At 35.0% G+C, this 18,311-nt stretch overlaps 1 protein-coding gene across 1 annotated transcript in view; it reads right to left on the bottom strand.

The window, feature by feature from the left end:
• The window catches only part of CFTR (CF transmembrane conductance regulator), a gene marked incomplete at its 5' end in the record, with an annotated part of 159,942 nt that overhangs the window by 3,832 nt on the left and 137,799 nt on the right, over positions 1–18,311 (bottom strand). The window contains 2 exons of the mRNA XM_084229492.1: positions 5,521–5,610; positions 13,885–14,040. Of these exons, the coding sequence (XP_084085618.1) occupies positions 5,521–5,610; positions 13,885–14,040 (246 nt within the window). The remainder of the gene's footprint in view (positions 1–5,520; positions 5,611–13,884; positions 14,041–18,311) is intronic.

The following is an 18,311-nucleotide window of genomic DNA, read 5'->3' as shown; positions in this document are numbered from 1 at the left end:
TGACAAATGGATGTGAATCTATAACTCTAAATCATACATAGTGTTGTAAACCAACATTACCTCAATAAAAAAATATAATTTAAAAAACAAATACATATTTCAACTCATTACTCATTTCTTTGATAAAATCAATTCTAAGAAATTGATGCAATCACAAAGTGGAAAAAAACTGGCTTCAAAGCAATGGTACTAAGAGATTTAAAGGTGCTTAGATATTGGGGTAGAATAAGAGTTTTGTTCACACCAGTAGCTTATTTTTTAAAGCTAGATAGGAAAAATAGCTTGAAAATGCAAACAAGATACAGAAACCCATTATTTCAAAATAAGACAAAAGTGATTGAAGTCTCAGCTTTTACTATTTATTCAGATAAATATACATTGATGTTCATTTTTTGCAAAGCATTGCTAAATATTTGCTGGCTAAAGAAATACATACGTAATTGTCTCCAGTCTTTGGGAAGTCTGGGATTTAGTTATCAGAAAGTAAGATGTACTCCCACTTAACTGTATTACAGGCAGCATGAGATAATGACTTTAAGAAAGACTCTCAGGAGTCAAGTGATGAATTCAGAGATGGCCGCCTCACTGTGTTTGTTCAGCAAATATTAACTGTGTGCCATGATGTTCACTGCAGACAACAATCCTTTCCTTGACTGAGTTTCTCATTAAAGCAATCTCACTTGGTGAAAATTCATTAATATTTAAAAGGATTTCTGAGATTGTGGGAAAGGTAAGCACATTAATTAGACAACAGGGACTCCTCTGATGTATCCTGGGAGACACAAATATAAAACTACTTTCTGATCCAAGTGTTTGATAATGTGAATAAAGGACATCAGACTAGAGTACTCAGATGCTTTCTGGCTTCAATTTTTTAATTATTGGCTTCAGCCTGCAAATATTCTACAGCCTTTACCTTCTTAACACAAAAGCAAAACTTCTCACTTGCTGCCAGGCTCTCGTTTAGTTATTACTCAATATTCCCTATGTCGTTGAGAAATCTCAAAAGGTTAATGTGCTTCTCGATTATCTCCACGTCTTATACCACAACATTTTTTTTTTCCTTCTTCAAACATGTATTCCTTGTCTTATAAGAAACCACACTTTCTATGACCATTTCTCCCTTTTACCATGTATGGGCAACTCTTCCTTTTCTGGACACTTGATTATTAGTCTTCCTCACTCCCAACTCTCTAAACTCTTCTAATAAGTGCTCATTCATTCTTAGGTATATACTATCACTCATGAGCTAACGATTTTTCAAATCTTTATCTTCAGCCCTGGATATATACTTCTTAAACTCTTGTCCCCCTTGGGAACCCTATTACAGTGACCCTTGCTCAGGCCATCCTTATCTCTTAAGCATCATGCTATTAATCCCAAGTAGCTGATTTGTCACTTTAAAACACAACACCTCAGGGATCCTCTGAAAATACCCAGTGGATTATAAAGGATTATGAATGCTTTTGTGGTGGGCATGGTATGGTAACACACATTTGAAGAGATGACATACATCTTAAGTGCTATAAACCAACATTACATCAATAAAAAACACAATTTAATATAAATGTATATGTATAAAGAAAGAAAAATTAAAGATTGACTACATTACTCTCTGTTTGAAATCCTAAAATAGTTCTTTTCTGGAGAGAATACAACTGAGTTCTCTCATATGGCATATAAGACATCCAGAATTGATGAATTACTTTTGGTAGCATCGGAAAGCTTGCAGTTCCTGTATACCTTAACTGTCTCTCGAGTTTTAGTGCCATTACTTAGCATTCTGAATATTTCAGATCATCCTTTAGGGCAGTCCAGTATCTAGTGTTGATAATATGTGTGCAAGTTCCCCTGTTAGACTGTCAGCTTCCTGAGGGTAAAGATTTGTGTTCTTTAGCTATGTGCCAATACTGAAACACATTGTCAGTCTTGACATGTCCATTCATTTATGACAAACACGTACTAAGTTTCTAGAATGCTGGCCAAAGAAAACAAACATGATTTTGATGAATGACAAATGCAAACTTAAGGAAGAATGGCATTATAAATGAATGGGTGCTGGCTTTAGCTCTGCCGATGCAGAGTGTGAGCTATATGACAAGTCACTTTGCTTGTCTGTGTGACTCTGTTTGCTTATCTTTAAGACTCGATATAATCCCTTAAAATCAAATTATAAAAATAGAAGGTCCTTAACAATGACAAAGATGTCAATATTTTATTTTAGATTAGTTACTAGTGTTTAAGGATTTTTTTCAGTATTTTTTTTTCATTGTATTTCCCTTTTTTAAAATTAGGTGACATTTTATAGCACTATGTGTGATTCAGAGGTATAAGTCAAGTGACTCATCAAGAAAAGTACTGGTTAAAGTCTGGGGCTCTACAGTCAAATAGAAGTGGCTTTGAATCTGCATTCCACCACTCATTTGCTGATGGTGACAGTATGTTACTTTAAGCCTCAATACCTCACAGGTAAAAAGAGGGGGAAATAATAGTATAGAATTCAAAGGATTATAATGAGGATTAAATGAGATAATTTGTGGAAAGAGGCTGGCACAGAGAGTGGCAATTGGTAGGTATCTATTCTGTGGTAGCTATTAGTATAATTATATAGCCTAGGAAATTCCAAGGACAGTGGCCTCTTCATTGAAACACTATCCTGGTATGACAATAAGCTCTGTGAGATTTTTCCCAAGTTGCCTTGGGAAGGGAGCAGGAAGTATTGCAATACTATTAATTTATATCATATACCTATAATAAGGTTGAGGTTTTGGTCAGTAGTACGTATTCTCCACTTAGTATCACACAAATCAGACACTCATTTCCTGAGTCTATATTAGGAAAGCTACTTTCCTGTGTTATAGTTTGTACTTCCCTGTGATAAAGACCTGAGTAAAGTGTGTTTTTTTTCCCAAATGAAACTATTTCCTTCCTTCAAGTAAGTAATTAAGCACCTAAATGTTTTTCACTATCAATATTTTGAGGACACAGTTTTAAAAAGTGAATGATGGTGAGACAGACCAATTTAGAGCGTATTTCATGACCTTCTTATCTCATTCTTTCATTTACTATGAAGTATAGTTAAAAAAAATCATTTACAATCATATTCTAACAGAAATTGTTAGAACTTTAAATTCTGAAGTCAATGAACACTCAACAAATGCATTACTTATTTTCTGCCATATGTGATAGGCTTTGGAGAGAAAATGGGAAGCAAAATACGCTAATTGGTTTTGAAAAGATATAAAAGTATGTTACCAACTCTATGTACTGATAAGAATAGCTTAAATTAGCCACTGATTACTTGGATGTAAATGATTGCTTACTCTTGTATTCCTTAATAGACTCTTAATGAGAGTGTATTAAATTCTAGGTCATATGGCAGACCTGGGGATTCAAAGATGAATAGCACTAGGCCCTGCCTTAAAGGAACTCATGGTCCAGATGGGAAGGAAAATAATAAGTGGGAAATTGCTGTTCAAAGATTTAAGTGCTATAAAGGAAAAAGATCTAAAAGGTAATTGCTAGACAGATAATCTAATTTAGTGATCTTTAGCAGATTTTTTAAAAATACGAGATACATAAACATATTCCCAATACAGTGCTATTTTCTAATATTATCATAAGCCATTTTTCAATAGATTAAAAGTATATACAATTTAGTTTGGCTCTATCCAAGCTATGATGAATTAAAAATTACAGTTTAGCATTAAAAATAAAGCATCATCAGTATGTTATGTAGATATGCAGAATTTTGAAGATTACAGAATTTGGCCGTTTTATGCTATTAGGCTAGTAAATCACATATACTTCATATACACTATGATTTAGAAAGAAGTTGTTTTGTGACGTATCAAACTAAAAAATGTACCATAGTCTGTAAAGGACCAGGCATTATCTTCAAAATGTTGACTTTTGTTAATGTTGCACTCTGGAATGTTATTATGGAGCAAGTGTTTGCTCTAGTGAAAAGAAAACATGAAAAAACTCAGCAAGTTGCGGTTGGACTGAACAGTCCATGAGTAGGCAGTGATAAAAATAGACACTCTCAACTCTTTGGACAGTCCTTTCACTACTCTGCAGGTTTTCCAGGGCAAATTTTTAACCCAAAAGGCCACCATTTCTGTTACTTAGCTTCTTTGCTAAAATAACTGTCCAGATTATCAAATGTATAAAGGAAGGAAAATGTTTTTTTAAGAATATAACTAAGTATGAATTGATCAAATAAAATTCTAAATACAGGTAAAAGTTTTACACATTATATTGGTAATTAAAATAACATCTTTTAAAATTTTAACTAATTTTTATGACACTGATTTGCTGTATATTTATTGTTACTTGGCAATAGTTTCAGATTTTATAAAGACTAATGTCTTCCTTCTCAAGTTTTTTTCCCTACTACATTGTGTTCCTATAGTTCATTCTCTGAAAGTCACATCAAAGATCTTAATATGTTCCACTCACAATTTAGTTAATGTTTTCTTTAAAACTTCTGTTTGTTGGGTAATAAGGAAACTTTGATAATGAAAATGGTCAGTCTAAGTGCATTTCATAAGGGATGTGTAAGGTTGGGCCCTCAATTTGTCAGTGTTAAACACTCACAGGGATTTTGAAGCTCGTGGCAGAATTCACTCTGAAGGGAAAAAGAAAATGGGTCCTGTAAGTGTAGACTGCCACCGTCCACAGCTTGGGACTTCAACCTCAAGTTTTATGAAATGGAAGAATTTATGTTCTCCCTTTCTTTAATATAATGCCTCTGTTTCAAGAACTATCAGTTTACAGATAGAATATTGTGGTATAAGGAAACCAAGAATTTCACTCTACTCCCTTAAACCCCAAACTCTTCTGTATAATGCCTTCAATTATAATGAACCACCTGTTGGGTAAGTAAAGAGTGTTATTTAGGAATTTCAATTTTGTTTTGATCTATGTATTTCCCATATGGTGTCCCAAGGACTTCAAGGAATGGAGAATACCTCATCTAGATCTTGTGGAATTTTGCCCACAAGGTGCTTTTAGTCACATCCCCTAAAGGCAATTGACTACTGCTGAGACAACTGTAGCTATTTGAAGGAGCTCTAGAATAATTATCATCCTTCTTTCCTAAACCTATACTTCCCAGGAAATACGACATCTCAAAGCAAATCTTCCTTCTTATCTTTGGGAACCCAGCTAGGGATTTGAGATTGTGTGGAAAAAGATCTTTTGCATCAGGAATTAACGTGGATTACTGCAGGTACCTGGGTCTCTCCTAGTTCATGTCTCATTGTTGCACATTGCTGGAAAGGAAGGAAAATGAGTGCTGTCTCGGGAGCCTCATAATTGGAGACTTACCACTGAGGAGAATAGAAGATCTAGTCCAAATTACTGCATATTCCAGGCATATCAGTGCTCTCCATTTTAAAGTTGTATATATAGACACACATACATTAACATAGGTGAGTGTGGAACATTATTTCAGCTATGAAAACCACTCTTGTGTATGAGCTGCCTTTTTAAAATTATTTTAGTGAGCATTCTTACCTCATCTGCAACTTTCCATAATTCTTGATCATTCCATTGTTCATAGGGATCCAAGTTTTTTCTAAATGTTCCAGAAAAGATAAATACTTTCTGTAGCATAAAGAGATAAGAAGAAAACATAAACAACCAAAACATTTTATATGTTTCCCTTGTTATTGTACAATATTTCTACCAGAAATAAATATTTTAAAATTGGCTAGCAAACACCCATGTACTTACCATTCATTTTTATTTTCAAGTCTTACATTTGGGCCTCCCCGGTGACGCAGTGGTTGAGCGCTGGGTTGCGAAGCTGCCCTCAGCCTCTGCAGCGTCGGTTCAATCCCTGGCCACCGGGTGAGGGTCCCACGTGGCATGCAGACCTCTCCTGCTGCCCACTGCTCCCCTCAGCAGTGTATTTCGTCAGTCTGTCTGTTCTGCTCCCTGCTCTGGCTCTGGTGAATCCTCTTACCCTCCCGAGCATCTGGCCTGTACCCCGGTTCTTGTATAAATAAATAAATAAATAAATAAATAAATAAATAAATAAATAAATAAATCTTTAAAATAAATAAAATCTTACATTTACTTTGTTTAATTTTTAAGAAATAAAATATTACAGCTACATTTGAAGCACCTCATTAATAGTTATTAAGTCCCAATAACTTTAGGATAAAGATATTAAAATCATTGTAAATGGTAGAATATTATTTTTTTATCCTAGCAATATTCCTTACTATAAGCAAATATAAAATCAAAGTTAAAAATTATATGTTATAATTAACTCATTAGAACAAATTTATCTTTTGTTAACATATTCTTTTTGATGTTCTTTTATAAATTTAACTTCCTAGGGGATTTTGAAGTTGTTTGAATTTATAGATATTCATATAAACATACCTGTTCATCTGGTCTATGAACCAAGGGACACCTCTACTTACAAATCCATAGAGGCCCACAGGAGAGGACCACAACTTAGAAGTCAATGAAAGAGTGGAAATCAAACGTTTATTTAATTTAATGAATGTTACAGAAGGGAAGGAAGGGAGGCAGGTAAGACTGATCCTGCTGAGGTGACAAAATAACGATATAATTCTTTGCAAGAAGCACTGAGCTATATCATACTAAAACATTCACCAGATTGCTGTTCACTTAGTCTAATATGATAAAAAAATATTTTAAGAGAAAATCACTTTCATTGAGAAATGCTGATGTGACAATAATATTTAATTCTCTCTGTGCATACAGATGAACTAAAAATAATTTTTATTTTAACATTATAATCTTTTTTTCTTTTGCCTTTGATATATACCACAGTAAGGAGAATTAAGAACTAAATTTCTTGAAGCCCTTAGTTTCACACAGCCTGTGAATTGTTTCCCCAAAATTTATTTCAAATCCATTCACTTCTCTATTTCTACTAGTACCTCATGGCTCAAAGTACCAATCTCCTTCTGGAACACAACAAAAATCTCAAACCAAAGTAATTTCTTCCCTTTCAGTTGGACTCTCATTTAGCAACCAAGGCAGTCACTGCAAATATAAACTGGATGATGTCATTAACCTATTAAAAAGCCTTCAGTGATCTTTTATTATATTCAGAGCTAAGAGTAAAATGCTCAGATAATCTACAGATCTTATGTGATTTAGCCCCTTCTGCTGCTTCTGGTTTACTTAGTTCTCTGCTCTACTCTCTTTCCTTCTTATGCCAGCTGCATGGCTTTTCTTTCTCCCCCCTGGGAATTTCATCTATTACAGTATTCCCATGGCCAACTACATTCTTCATGTCTCACGTTAAAAGTCACTTCCTCAGAGGCATCTTTCCTGACGCTAAAAAATCAAAAATATGTTCCCCCCCAAACATGAGCTCATAAAGTTGTACTTACTTTCAGACTTACAGTGAACATTAAAACTATATATGCAGGGCCTCGCCTGTGGTGCAGCGGTGGTTGAGCGCTGGGTTGCGAAGCTGCCCGCAGCCTCTGCAGCGCCGGTTCGATCCCTGGCTGCTCCCTGGCCACTGGAGGAGGGTCCCACATGGCACACAGACCTCTCCTGCCGCCCGCTGCTCCCCTCAGCAGTGTACTTCAATCCTTCTTCCTGCTCTGCTTCCCACTCTGGCTCTGGTGAATTCTTTCACCCTCCCGCGCTTCTGACTGTACCCAGTGCTTGTATAAATAAATAAAAATAAATCTTTAAAAAAACTATATATGCATTTGTGAGTATTTTGCTTTTAATGTCTATTTCTTCTCTTAGACCATAACTTTGCAGAGTACCCTGCTATCAGCTCACAGGTTTTGTATCTAATATATGCTCAATAGATGTTGACTGAATAAGTAATTGATCTAATGTGAAGATAAAAATTAAAAATATAAAAACATCAGAGTTCAGCAAATATTATTTTTCTCCCTTCTGGAAAAATATTTACTACAAACCACCGTAAAGGAGTAATACTAACAATCCACTATAATTTTGATCATTCTTGCAGAAACCTCACAAATGTACATCAGCCAGATGATCAAAAACAGCATCAATAATGACAAGTCATCTTGAGCAAAGATCCTTGGTATTAAGTGATAAAAACAGCATTTTGCCTCTATGATATTCCTCACACATCACTTGAAAAGGCATACAACATATATAACTGAGGAGAATTCTACAAAACACATGAAAAACATTCCTCAAAACTTTTCAGAGCATAAAAATTATATAAAGCTTGAGAAACCAGCACAGACAAGTGGAGCTTAATGAGACAGGATGATCTAACATAATGTGCCAGCTGGAATGAGTCCAGGAACAGAAAATGTTAAAACCTAAGTAAATCTAAATAAAACAAGGACTTTATTATCAATACTGTATCAATTTGGGATATTATCTGCAAAAATATATCAACTGATATCACATTAATAATAGTCTGGGTGAGAATTCTTAGTATTTACTATCTTCACACTTTTTTTGGTAAATCTAAACTATTATAAAATTTAAATTTTACTTATAATCATTGTTAAATTTTTTCTAGCACATAGCATTGCATAATTAGTCCCACTATATGTTACTAGCATTTGACACAACTATTCTTACTGTTTTTAGTGTTATTTGCTAGCATATTATAAAAATTTGAATAATACACAATGATATATAATTCATAAAAAACTTGGATCATACTCTGTAATTGCTTGAGAAATGGCATGCCTAACTTTTTCTCATAATAGCCCAATGATTTATATGTAATACGAATGAAATGTATGACAATATATGTTGACTAATTTTATTTACAATAGATAAATATTCAAAATTATGAAAGAAGAAAATTTTGTTGAAATTAGACAACTAGAAATCTTAGATGTGTTAGACTTCATACCGTTTAGAAATTCTGTAGTTTTCTTTACAGTTTATTGTCCAGCATTAAAGTAATGCCTTGATTTTTATTTTAAAGAAAAATTAATTGAGTGAACTAGTTCCAACAGAATCCAATTTCATACAATTAATCAGACATTCTGTTCCTGTATAACAAAGAGTATTTGGCACTTTCTGGCTTCTAGGGGTGCCAGCAGGTATCTTAGTTTTGTCTTCTAAAGTGTTTGAAATTTCCACAAACTTATCTCTAAAGCTGAAAGGTTCTTGAAGGTAACATAAGCCCGTTTCCTGGTATATAAATGAAACAGCCGTGGTCCTGAAGTTACACGGCTAAGTCAAACTGATTATACAGCAGAAAATACACTAGATCTATAAATAACAGTAATCCTCTATCTCTCCTTTCAGACTATTCACCAGCAGGAAAGTTATGATGTATAACTACTTGAAATTTATTTTACTGTTATGTAGTTCTGGCATAATGAGCAATTCCTGGAACTCAACAAGAGCATCATTGCTCACCACCTGACTGACTAATCTCCTTGAAGTTGACTCTTCAACAACTCAACTCAGTGCAGAGGGCCCAGCCTACATGGTGCTCAGAGTTGGTCACCTGTCACTGCAACAGGCATTATGTTTTAGCCTTGAATGTCAAATTAAAAAACAAAACAAAATGGGACTTGCTACTATAGTGATTATATGTAATATAAATTAAGTAAGTGGGAGAAATGACTCCTTATTCCTAAGCATAAAGCTAGTTATTTTTCTCTTTTTCCTTGAATTTACACTCTACCCTCAGAGTCCAGACTCTGATCACATCACAGCAGGATCTTCCTATTCTGACTACCTAGGTTCATTCACCACATGCAGCCAACAGCTGTGTGCTCTTCTGCCACCCTATACCTTCCTCTTCCTAGTTCAAGAGGTCGGCTCATTCCTTACTGGGCCATTTCAGTATTTGTCAAGAATTTCCCTCTTTCTCCTTAACCCCCACCCACCTCTTTTTAGTTCCTGTCTCTATACTTGACCATAATATTCCTGCCTGGGAACCTGAATATCCTCTCCACAACCCTCTGCCTTCAACCTTTCTGAAACATACAAACTCTACAACACTTTATGGTCCCCTTTCATCATCACTTCTCTGTGAAATTGTCCATCCTCATTTGTTCATTCCAACAGCATGTACTTCAAATTCAATACAAAGATGAAAGGGACATGAGCCTCTGCCTCAAGGAACTATAAATGGTAAAAATCACCACCACAACCCAGTGTTTTGTATCTACTATGTGCCAGGAATAGCCTAAGTGCTTTTAATTATTACTTTACTCATTTAATCCTCAAAAAGACTCATTGAGGTAGTTGCTTCAATTACCCATTTTATAGACAAGGAAACCATGGCTCGGGGAGATTAAATAACTTGTCTAGTAAAACTCAGAGACTGGTAGAGCCACAGTAAAGAGATTAAGCAGTGACTCAGCACATAAACAACATAAATTTAATACATATGCTATTGTGCTATGTGTATATAAGAGAAAAAATAAAGAAAAAAAGTATGTTTTATTTTGCAATTCTATTATATTCATTTTGCAGGTGTTCTTTAATTATTGAACTTCTCTTTAATTCTTGCTTCCTGCAAAGTGTTTGCAATATTGAGTGTAAATTAAACAAATAAACAGATAATACTTATATAAGACAGAGAGATGTGCCAAGAGGGATTTAGAAATTAAGTTCTAGACACCATGTGAGATTAGGATGTGGGAGTTGTTGGGAGAGATCAGGACAATGGTGGGAAGGAAGGGAGTTTAGCCTTTGAGATGCTGATGTGACTATGGTGAAGAAAAATCATCAGACACAGGAGGTGCGTAGACAGAGGAAATGAGAGAGAAAAGCAAGGTATCTTTCATGGAACATTAAGTGCAGTTTGACTGGAACTTAAAGGTGCTCAAGGGTAGAGTGATGAATCTGACAGGAAAGGTTGGCTTGGAAAACATGATTGTCAGGGACCTAAACCACCATGGTAGAATCTGAACTTTACTAAGTAAAAATGTGGTGTCCCATAAGGTTTTTGATTTGGTAAATCACAAAATCAAAATGCTATTTTTAGAAGTGTAATTTGTGAACAACAAATAATGAGAGACACAAAGAAGATGAAGAGAAAAGCACAACACTGGAGTAAATGGAAGGACACTATGACATGGTGGCAACAGTGACATCAGGACATGGGCTGGAGTCTGTTGTAGCCTCGAACGGCACACCCTGACTGGCTGGTGCCTTGACCCATGATTGCATTTATCAGTTTGGCTTCTCCCTTTGATCTCTGATGTCATTTATCAGCTTGGCTTCTCCCTTTGATCTCTGATGTATGGCAACAAATGTCATTTAGGAAGTTCACAGGTTGGATTGGAAGCAAAATACATTTTATATAATGACAGAGTCTACAGTAATTGCTACAACTTTAAGCATGTAAGAGTTTAATAACCAGTTAATAAATTGTTCAGCAGAATGAGAACTGCTGTACTCCAATTATGTTGCTCAGATCTAGAGATACTATTTTGGCCCCTTCTGATATCCCAAAAAGATTCTTTAACTCTTAGTGGAAGTGCAATGTGCAGACAGGTTATTTTTAGATCAAAAGTCTCATTGTAAGAATGAACCTAGTCATTCCCTGCAAATAGGTTGCATCTTTCAAACTTGTAATTGAAGCTTAAAAACTCCATTTTTGAATTATTTTTTTCTGTTTTTCATGAATTAATTGCTTAACATGGTTCAAGACAAATAAACAAGTTTAAGTCCTCGTGTTTGAATTGCCTAAGACAACGGGGCCTGACAAAAGGTGTCACTATCACTCCTATGTGTCTTCTTTACAGCTCACTGGTTAAGTGGACAAATTAAAGAAGGCTCCAACTTGAAATGTACACAATACCCTATTCCCCAAGATTGCTTTTTAGCTACAGGAGGGAAGAACAATTTCAAAAAACCTGCAAAACTTGCCAAAACTAATGACACCTGTGATTCCACAACTGATATTTTGGGATCACTACGGGGGAGAGGGAATGTTTCACATCCATGTGTCTGAAAACAAGTTTCTAACTGACCCCAGAGATCTCTGATGTCCCCAGTGTCAGAGATCTTGGAGATCTATGCTCTTGCAAGGTCAGAAAGATGGAAGAAAGGAAAAGATGGAAAAGCAAACAAAATTAGTTCTCAGATTTTTAGTTCCTGCTTCCTTCTTTTTTTCAAGGTCAAATTCCAGGAAAGGAAAAACAAACAATTTGAACTTTCAAAGGTAAGTTATGAAAACGAAAGCATCTCTTGATTTGGATATTAAAGATATACAAAGAGTTGATCCTCTTTTTCTCTTAGGCACTTGCTAACTGCTGTCAAGATGCCATTGTAGAAAAATAATGCATTCTGGATAAGACATTCTTGTGATAATGGGAGACAGTCCCAGAAGCCTAGGTCACAAACATCAAGAAGAAACAACTATCACAAGAGCATATATTTTTGAAAGTATATTTCAAAGTATTTCTTGTTTATAATAACCTTGAAGCCAAAGAGAGGGGAAGACGAAATCAAGGCAAGTTTGGAAGATAAGCTTTGACAGAAAGGCAAGAAAAAGAAATTTTATCACTCCAGTCCATACAATTTCCTTCCAGGTTTTATGTACTTGGATTCCTAAATAGAACACACAATAAAACAAAAATATCTCTAGGAGATGGTAAGCTAATGGATTCCTATTGAAATTGAAATGTTTTTTAGAGTTTTACTTACTCTAACAGGTAGAACTGTCCAAAACACAATAGTAAGTAAAGGTTCCTTATTGTAGCTAAGACAGGACCAGAAGACTTAAAGTCAACTGAACAGCAATGCTTCTGGGACAACCAGATACTATTCAGTGTTCTTTAACATTGTTACACTGCCTAATGCCATCACCTTGGGATACTTGCATTCCCTATTTGTCTTTAGATCATCTCACAATCCCTTTTATCTTTGTGAAGAAAGAATACTGTTTTTCAAAAGTTAAACAGGATGAAGTTCCTGGCAACATGCAAAGTCTAGAAAAATGAGTTAAAAGCATCAATCTAGCAGTTACAATATTTAATGCCTCATTAACTGAAAGGAGCAAATGTTCCATAAAGATAATCTATCAAGAAGTACAAGTTCCTTTCTCAGCCTCAATTTGTAGTCAGTCCATCTGGAGATGTTCCCAGCATTTTAATTTTGGGGTATAAGAGAGAATTGCTGGCACTATGGTAGTGGAATGAATTCAGTACCCATTAGCACAAAGTGAACAAAGTGGTAAGTAAAACCGTAACTATGTCCATAGAAATGAGAATAAATTGCAGAAGAATTATGGCATATATGCCTTTCAGATTTGGTTTCAGTGAAGATATTCCTTAGTGTGATTTAGATCATTTTAAACTGGAATTTTAAGCTGCTACTTCTCACATATGTAACAAATCCTCTTTCACAATAACACAGAATGATACTAAGCCAGTGAGGCTAGAGATCCTTTGTGACCCAAATCAAAGAGTGACATTTAAAAAGAAAATAGCTACAGTTTAATCTGACATGGCTCATTCTATCCAAAGAACAAAAAACAATCATTACACTTTCTATTTTCAATTCCACTACCTCATGCTTCCCAATGTTTGTTATTTCAGCAGCATCTTTTCTATCCTTCAAAGCATTTCTCAATCTGCTGTGACTGCTAACTTGGAGCGCAGACTACTGAAGCAGGACCCTAAAGATCTGATAAAAGCAAAAGCCCCACGTTCCCATCATGAATTTTGTATTTTGGTAAAGGTAATAATTGCTTTACCAAAACTATTAATATTTCAAAACTACAAGTCACAGTATTCCAGACTTTTAGAGATAACTTTTCTCCCTAAGAAAAGACTGCTTTGCAGAAAAAAAGACAATATATAATGAATACACTGTGCAGGGGAATGATAATTGTTTGAGTACAAGTGTCAAGTAATAGTAAATAATTTATTTAGTAGCTTTTTCCCTGGCTAAATCTTTTCCGTTTACCTGTGGTATCACTCCAAAGGCTTTCCTCCACTGTTGCAAAGTTATTGAATCCCAAGACACACCATCTATTTGGATTTCTCCTTCAGTGTTCAGCAGTCTCAAAAAAGCCGATAACAAAGTACTCTTCCCGGATCCAGTTCTGCCTAGGAGGCCCACCTAGAATATAAGCATGATGAAATTATCCCCGTGACATAAGGATACCATATTATAAATGTATTCTGGCATTAATTTGAAAAAAATCATTGGAACTAGTTTATAAAATATTCTCACCAAGAAAGATTATCACATCTTCAATCAAACCTTTCTATACAATTCCCAATTCTGACCAATATTGACATGGGGCAGAGCAACTCTGGAACAGAATATAGAAACTGACCACAAGGAACTAAATCCCTAGCTCTGGCTTCACTCATTATTCAACTTTACCAGTGGCAAAGAGGTTGAAAATGCCCACTTTGCAGGAAAGAAAACAAATATAAAATACCTGAATGCACATCACTCCTAAGAATGGTATCATTTCAGAAGCAGTGACCTACAGCTTGATCTAGTCCCAAATGTGAATAGAAGCTTGAAAATTAAAAAGTGGTACAGTTCTATTACTTAGATGCTACCGTTAACAAATGAAGCAAGTGCCAAGTCCAAGTATCAAGTTCACACAATCAAGAATAGGTTCAGTGAGCTATATATTCCCAGAGAAGGCAGGTTATCAAACCAAATTTGTACATTTACCCTGATTGGCAGGAAGAGAATTCTGGGAAACAACAATAGAAACAGCAGCAAATAGGATATTAAGAAAAGAGAAAAGCTATTCTTGTTACTTAAAGATGGTACAATAGCATTGAAGTGAGAATACCATGGTATATTACAAGTGAGAATACCATGGTATATTACATGGTATATTGCAAGATAGAGTACTCAGGCAACCTACTGAGAGCCCCAACTCTGTGTTCTGACATCAACTCAGATCCAGCATGTAGAAGAAGGTACTTTAAGTAGCATAGACCATTCCTGCAGTCATTGATTTAACACTGAATAAATTACCCAGCATTTAGAGGCACTGAATTGATGTTGAATTCCTCCCCTTACATTATTCCCACTGCCTTCTAATCCTTTGATCCTTTTAATAATAGAGTTGAGCAGAGGGTATTTTAGAATAGTGCTTTTCACACTACCTTCGTTTTACTGTTGTTTTTTTTTTAACTCAATCTACTGCACATCAGTACTTAAAAAAAAAAGTTTCTAAAAGCTTACTCTAAACTTCTATACTTAAATCACCATAGACCAGTAACAGTCTGCAAACCAAAACCAGAGCATGGATTGTGATAAGTGCTTTAGAGCATACAAGAAATTTTAACAACAATAATAAATTACGGAATACTTATTTGGAACCTAATGATAAACTTTGGGTTGCACTTAGTAAACAGTAATGACACAAATGTCTTTCTATTCATCACATGAGCTCTATAATGAGACTTTTACAAATGTTTATTCTCTGAAATAACTGAAAAATCAGATAAACTCAATATTATACACAACAAGGTTGTATATAAGGTTTTTTATACTATTAATCACATTTGGTAATTATATTATTTAATTTCCTTTTTGATTATTGTTTATATTTACTCCAAGAATATACGTTCAACAAAAGCAGGGTAGCCTATTTTGTTGTCCATTGAATTCTCAGCACTTAGAATAGTGATCAGCACATATAAAATTCTCAAAAAATATATTTGCTTTGATTGAGGAATGGTCAAATAAAAGTATGACTGGAGAAATGGATGGATGGATTGGATGTATGAATGATGAAAAGGAAGGAAGGCCACAGGAAAAAAAGGGGGGGAAGGAAGAAAGAAAGGAGGTGAGCAAGAACTAAATTTTGGTCAATTATCAGATGAACTCATAATTTAAAAATCTTGAGGAATTTCATTTCTGAATCAGTTTATGTTGCCAAAAATACATATATGTTGTGGTTTTCAAACATAACAGTAAAGCTTTATAGACGCAATATGAATATGCACTGTGCAGACAAGGAAAGGAAGAATAGAAGGGAAGTTCAACAAAGAAGTGATCTGCTTTAAAGTCATATCAATAATTTATGATTAAAAAAAGGTGGCTTGAGATCTAAATTTGTATCATTAGCCAAGGTCCAAAGGATTAGGTTAAATGGCCATGCTGCTGGGCCTCCCCTGGTGGCGCAGCAGTTGAGCGCTGGGCTACGAAGCTGCCCGCAGCCCAGCTGCGCCAGTTCGATCCCTGGCTGCCGGTGAGGGTCCCACATGGCTCCACAGACCTCTCCTGCCACACCTGCTGTTCCCCTCAGCAGTGTATTTCATCAGTCTGCCTGTTCTGTTCCCCGCTCTGGCTCTGGTGAATTCTCTCACCCTCCCGCACTTCTGACTGTACTCAGTGCTTGTATAAATAAATAAATCTTTTTAAAAAATAAATAAATAAATGACCATTCCCTTTCCTTAAGAAGCAAATATTGAACTTTTTAACGGACTTGGATTTTATGATGGAATAAGATTCAGCTGAGAAGCAATTTGTAAATCTTTTGTTTAACTTCAAAGATGTTAAGTATTGCTTTGATTTCCTTATATGATTAAACTTCAGGTAATGCATGATGTCTGACACTTTTCAACAGCAAGGAATCTTACTGGTTTGTACCTAATAAAGGTTTCTTATTGTTTATATAGTTGGCACATAATAATTCTTTTTGGGATTTGTTTTTCCAGACTTCTCAGTGGTCTGTTGAATAAGGCTAGAGTACTTCCACAAATAAGCTTTTAAGATAAATCCTAATTCCAAGTCAGTGTTTTCTAGTAACTTCAATGTACTTCCTCTCTGAGAATTCTGGATCAAGATAAATCAAAATATGATGTGGAAAGTTAAACAGTGTTGAGTTTGGTGCTACTTGTAATTGCATTGTACCATGAATAGAACACTCTTAGTACATTCTTGTCAAAGTGCTTATTTATCATTTTAATACTGCAACAGATTGAAACCTGTTGTAATTATTTTCATTTCGCTGTGACCTCCAGAAATCAAGATGCCAAATCAAATGAAATTTTATTTAAAGTAAGTGAATTTATCAAAGTGATAAAATGTTTATCTTTTATATTCTGGTGTATCTGTTTATTATTAATAAAAATAGCCCTTGAGAATATGTTCCTTATAAACCAAGTATAGTTTACTGAATGATATAGCTACTTCACACCAATTTCTATCAATAGAGGACATGTGTTTAACAAATCAAACAGGTATTCAAGTGCTTATGTTAATTTGTTCTGAATCCCTGATATTGTTTGAACTGTTTCTGGGATCTCAGTATATTGAAAACAATACAAGTGGAGAAGGCAGGTAAGCTCACCCAAAAGAACAGACCTTGAAGTACTATTAAAAATCCATTTAATCACAGAACTGCCCACTATTGTGATATCTACAATTTGTCACTGAAGCATTTTGATAGTCCATGTTGATCATAAATAACCTGGATCCAAATTAAAATCTCAGCGGATATTTTCAGAAGAAAAATAAAAGGGAAAAAAAGGAATTGATATTTCATTTGGGGGACAGCAATCTGGACATTAAAATTTAAGCAAAAAGAATTTTAGAAAGTTGAAGAAAAACTATTTAGGATTGGAAAAAAAAGGGTTTTTAAAGTAAATGTTGTGAAAATACTACATTTCTTATGCATTGAAAATATAATTTCAAGTACAGGTTCTGTGAAGTAAGTAGATGCATTAATAGCTAATAAAGTAATGTAATCTCATTTCCATAAATAATCACTATGGACAAAATATTTTAATATGAAGATTGCATATTTTTTTTAATCTTTTCACCATAATCTGTGCTGAATATTTATATACCCTCAAATTCCTGTGTTGAAATCCTAACCCCCTATTGTGATGGTATTGGTATTGGGAGGTGGAGTCTGTGGGAAACTAAGTCATAAGGCAGAGCACTCTCAGATGGAATCAGTGCCCACTGAAAGGGGACTCAGAGAAGTTCCCTGACCCCTTCACCATGAGGCTGAAGCAAGAAGACAGGCATCTCTGAGGAAGCAGACCTTTACCAGACTACAAATCTGTCACTGCCATGATCTTGGACTTCCCAGTCCCCAGATTTGTGAAAAATAAATTGCTATTGTTTATCAGTCACCTTAGCTAGTAGCCTATGATATTTCATTACAGCAGCCCAAAAGGACTCAGACAGACCACATAAACAAGCACCTTGAAATCCATTTAAAAATAAACAAAAAATGGCCATTTAAGCCCTTTTCCAATGTTTTTTTTTTTTTCTTTTTTAAGGTGAATTAGATCACCTTCTGAGCTGAGCTGACAGTGCTTTGGGCCTGGAAATAGTACACCAAACTTGAATTTACTTCATAGCTCATTATGCAAGAAGCATGTTTGGGGCATCACGTTACA

Source organism: Talpa europaea (assembly GCF_964194135.1).
Source record: "Talpa europaea genome assembly, chromosome: 3".
Lineage (NCBI taxonomy): Eukaryota > Metazoa > Chordata > Mammalia > Eulipotyphla > Talpidae > Talpa > Talpa europaea.
Note: the sequence above shows the minus strand (reverse complement) of the source record. Positions and strands in the feature narration are given on the sequence as shown.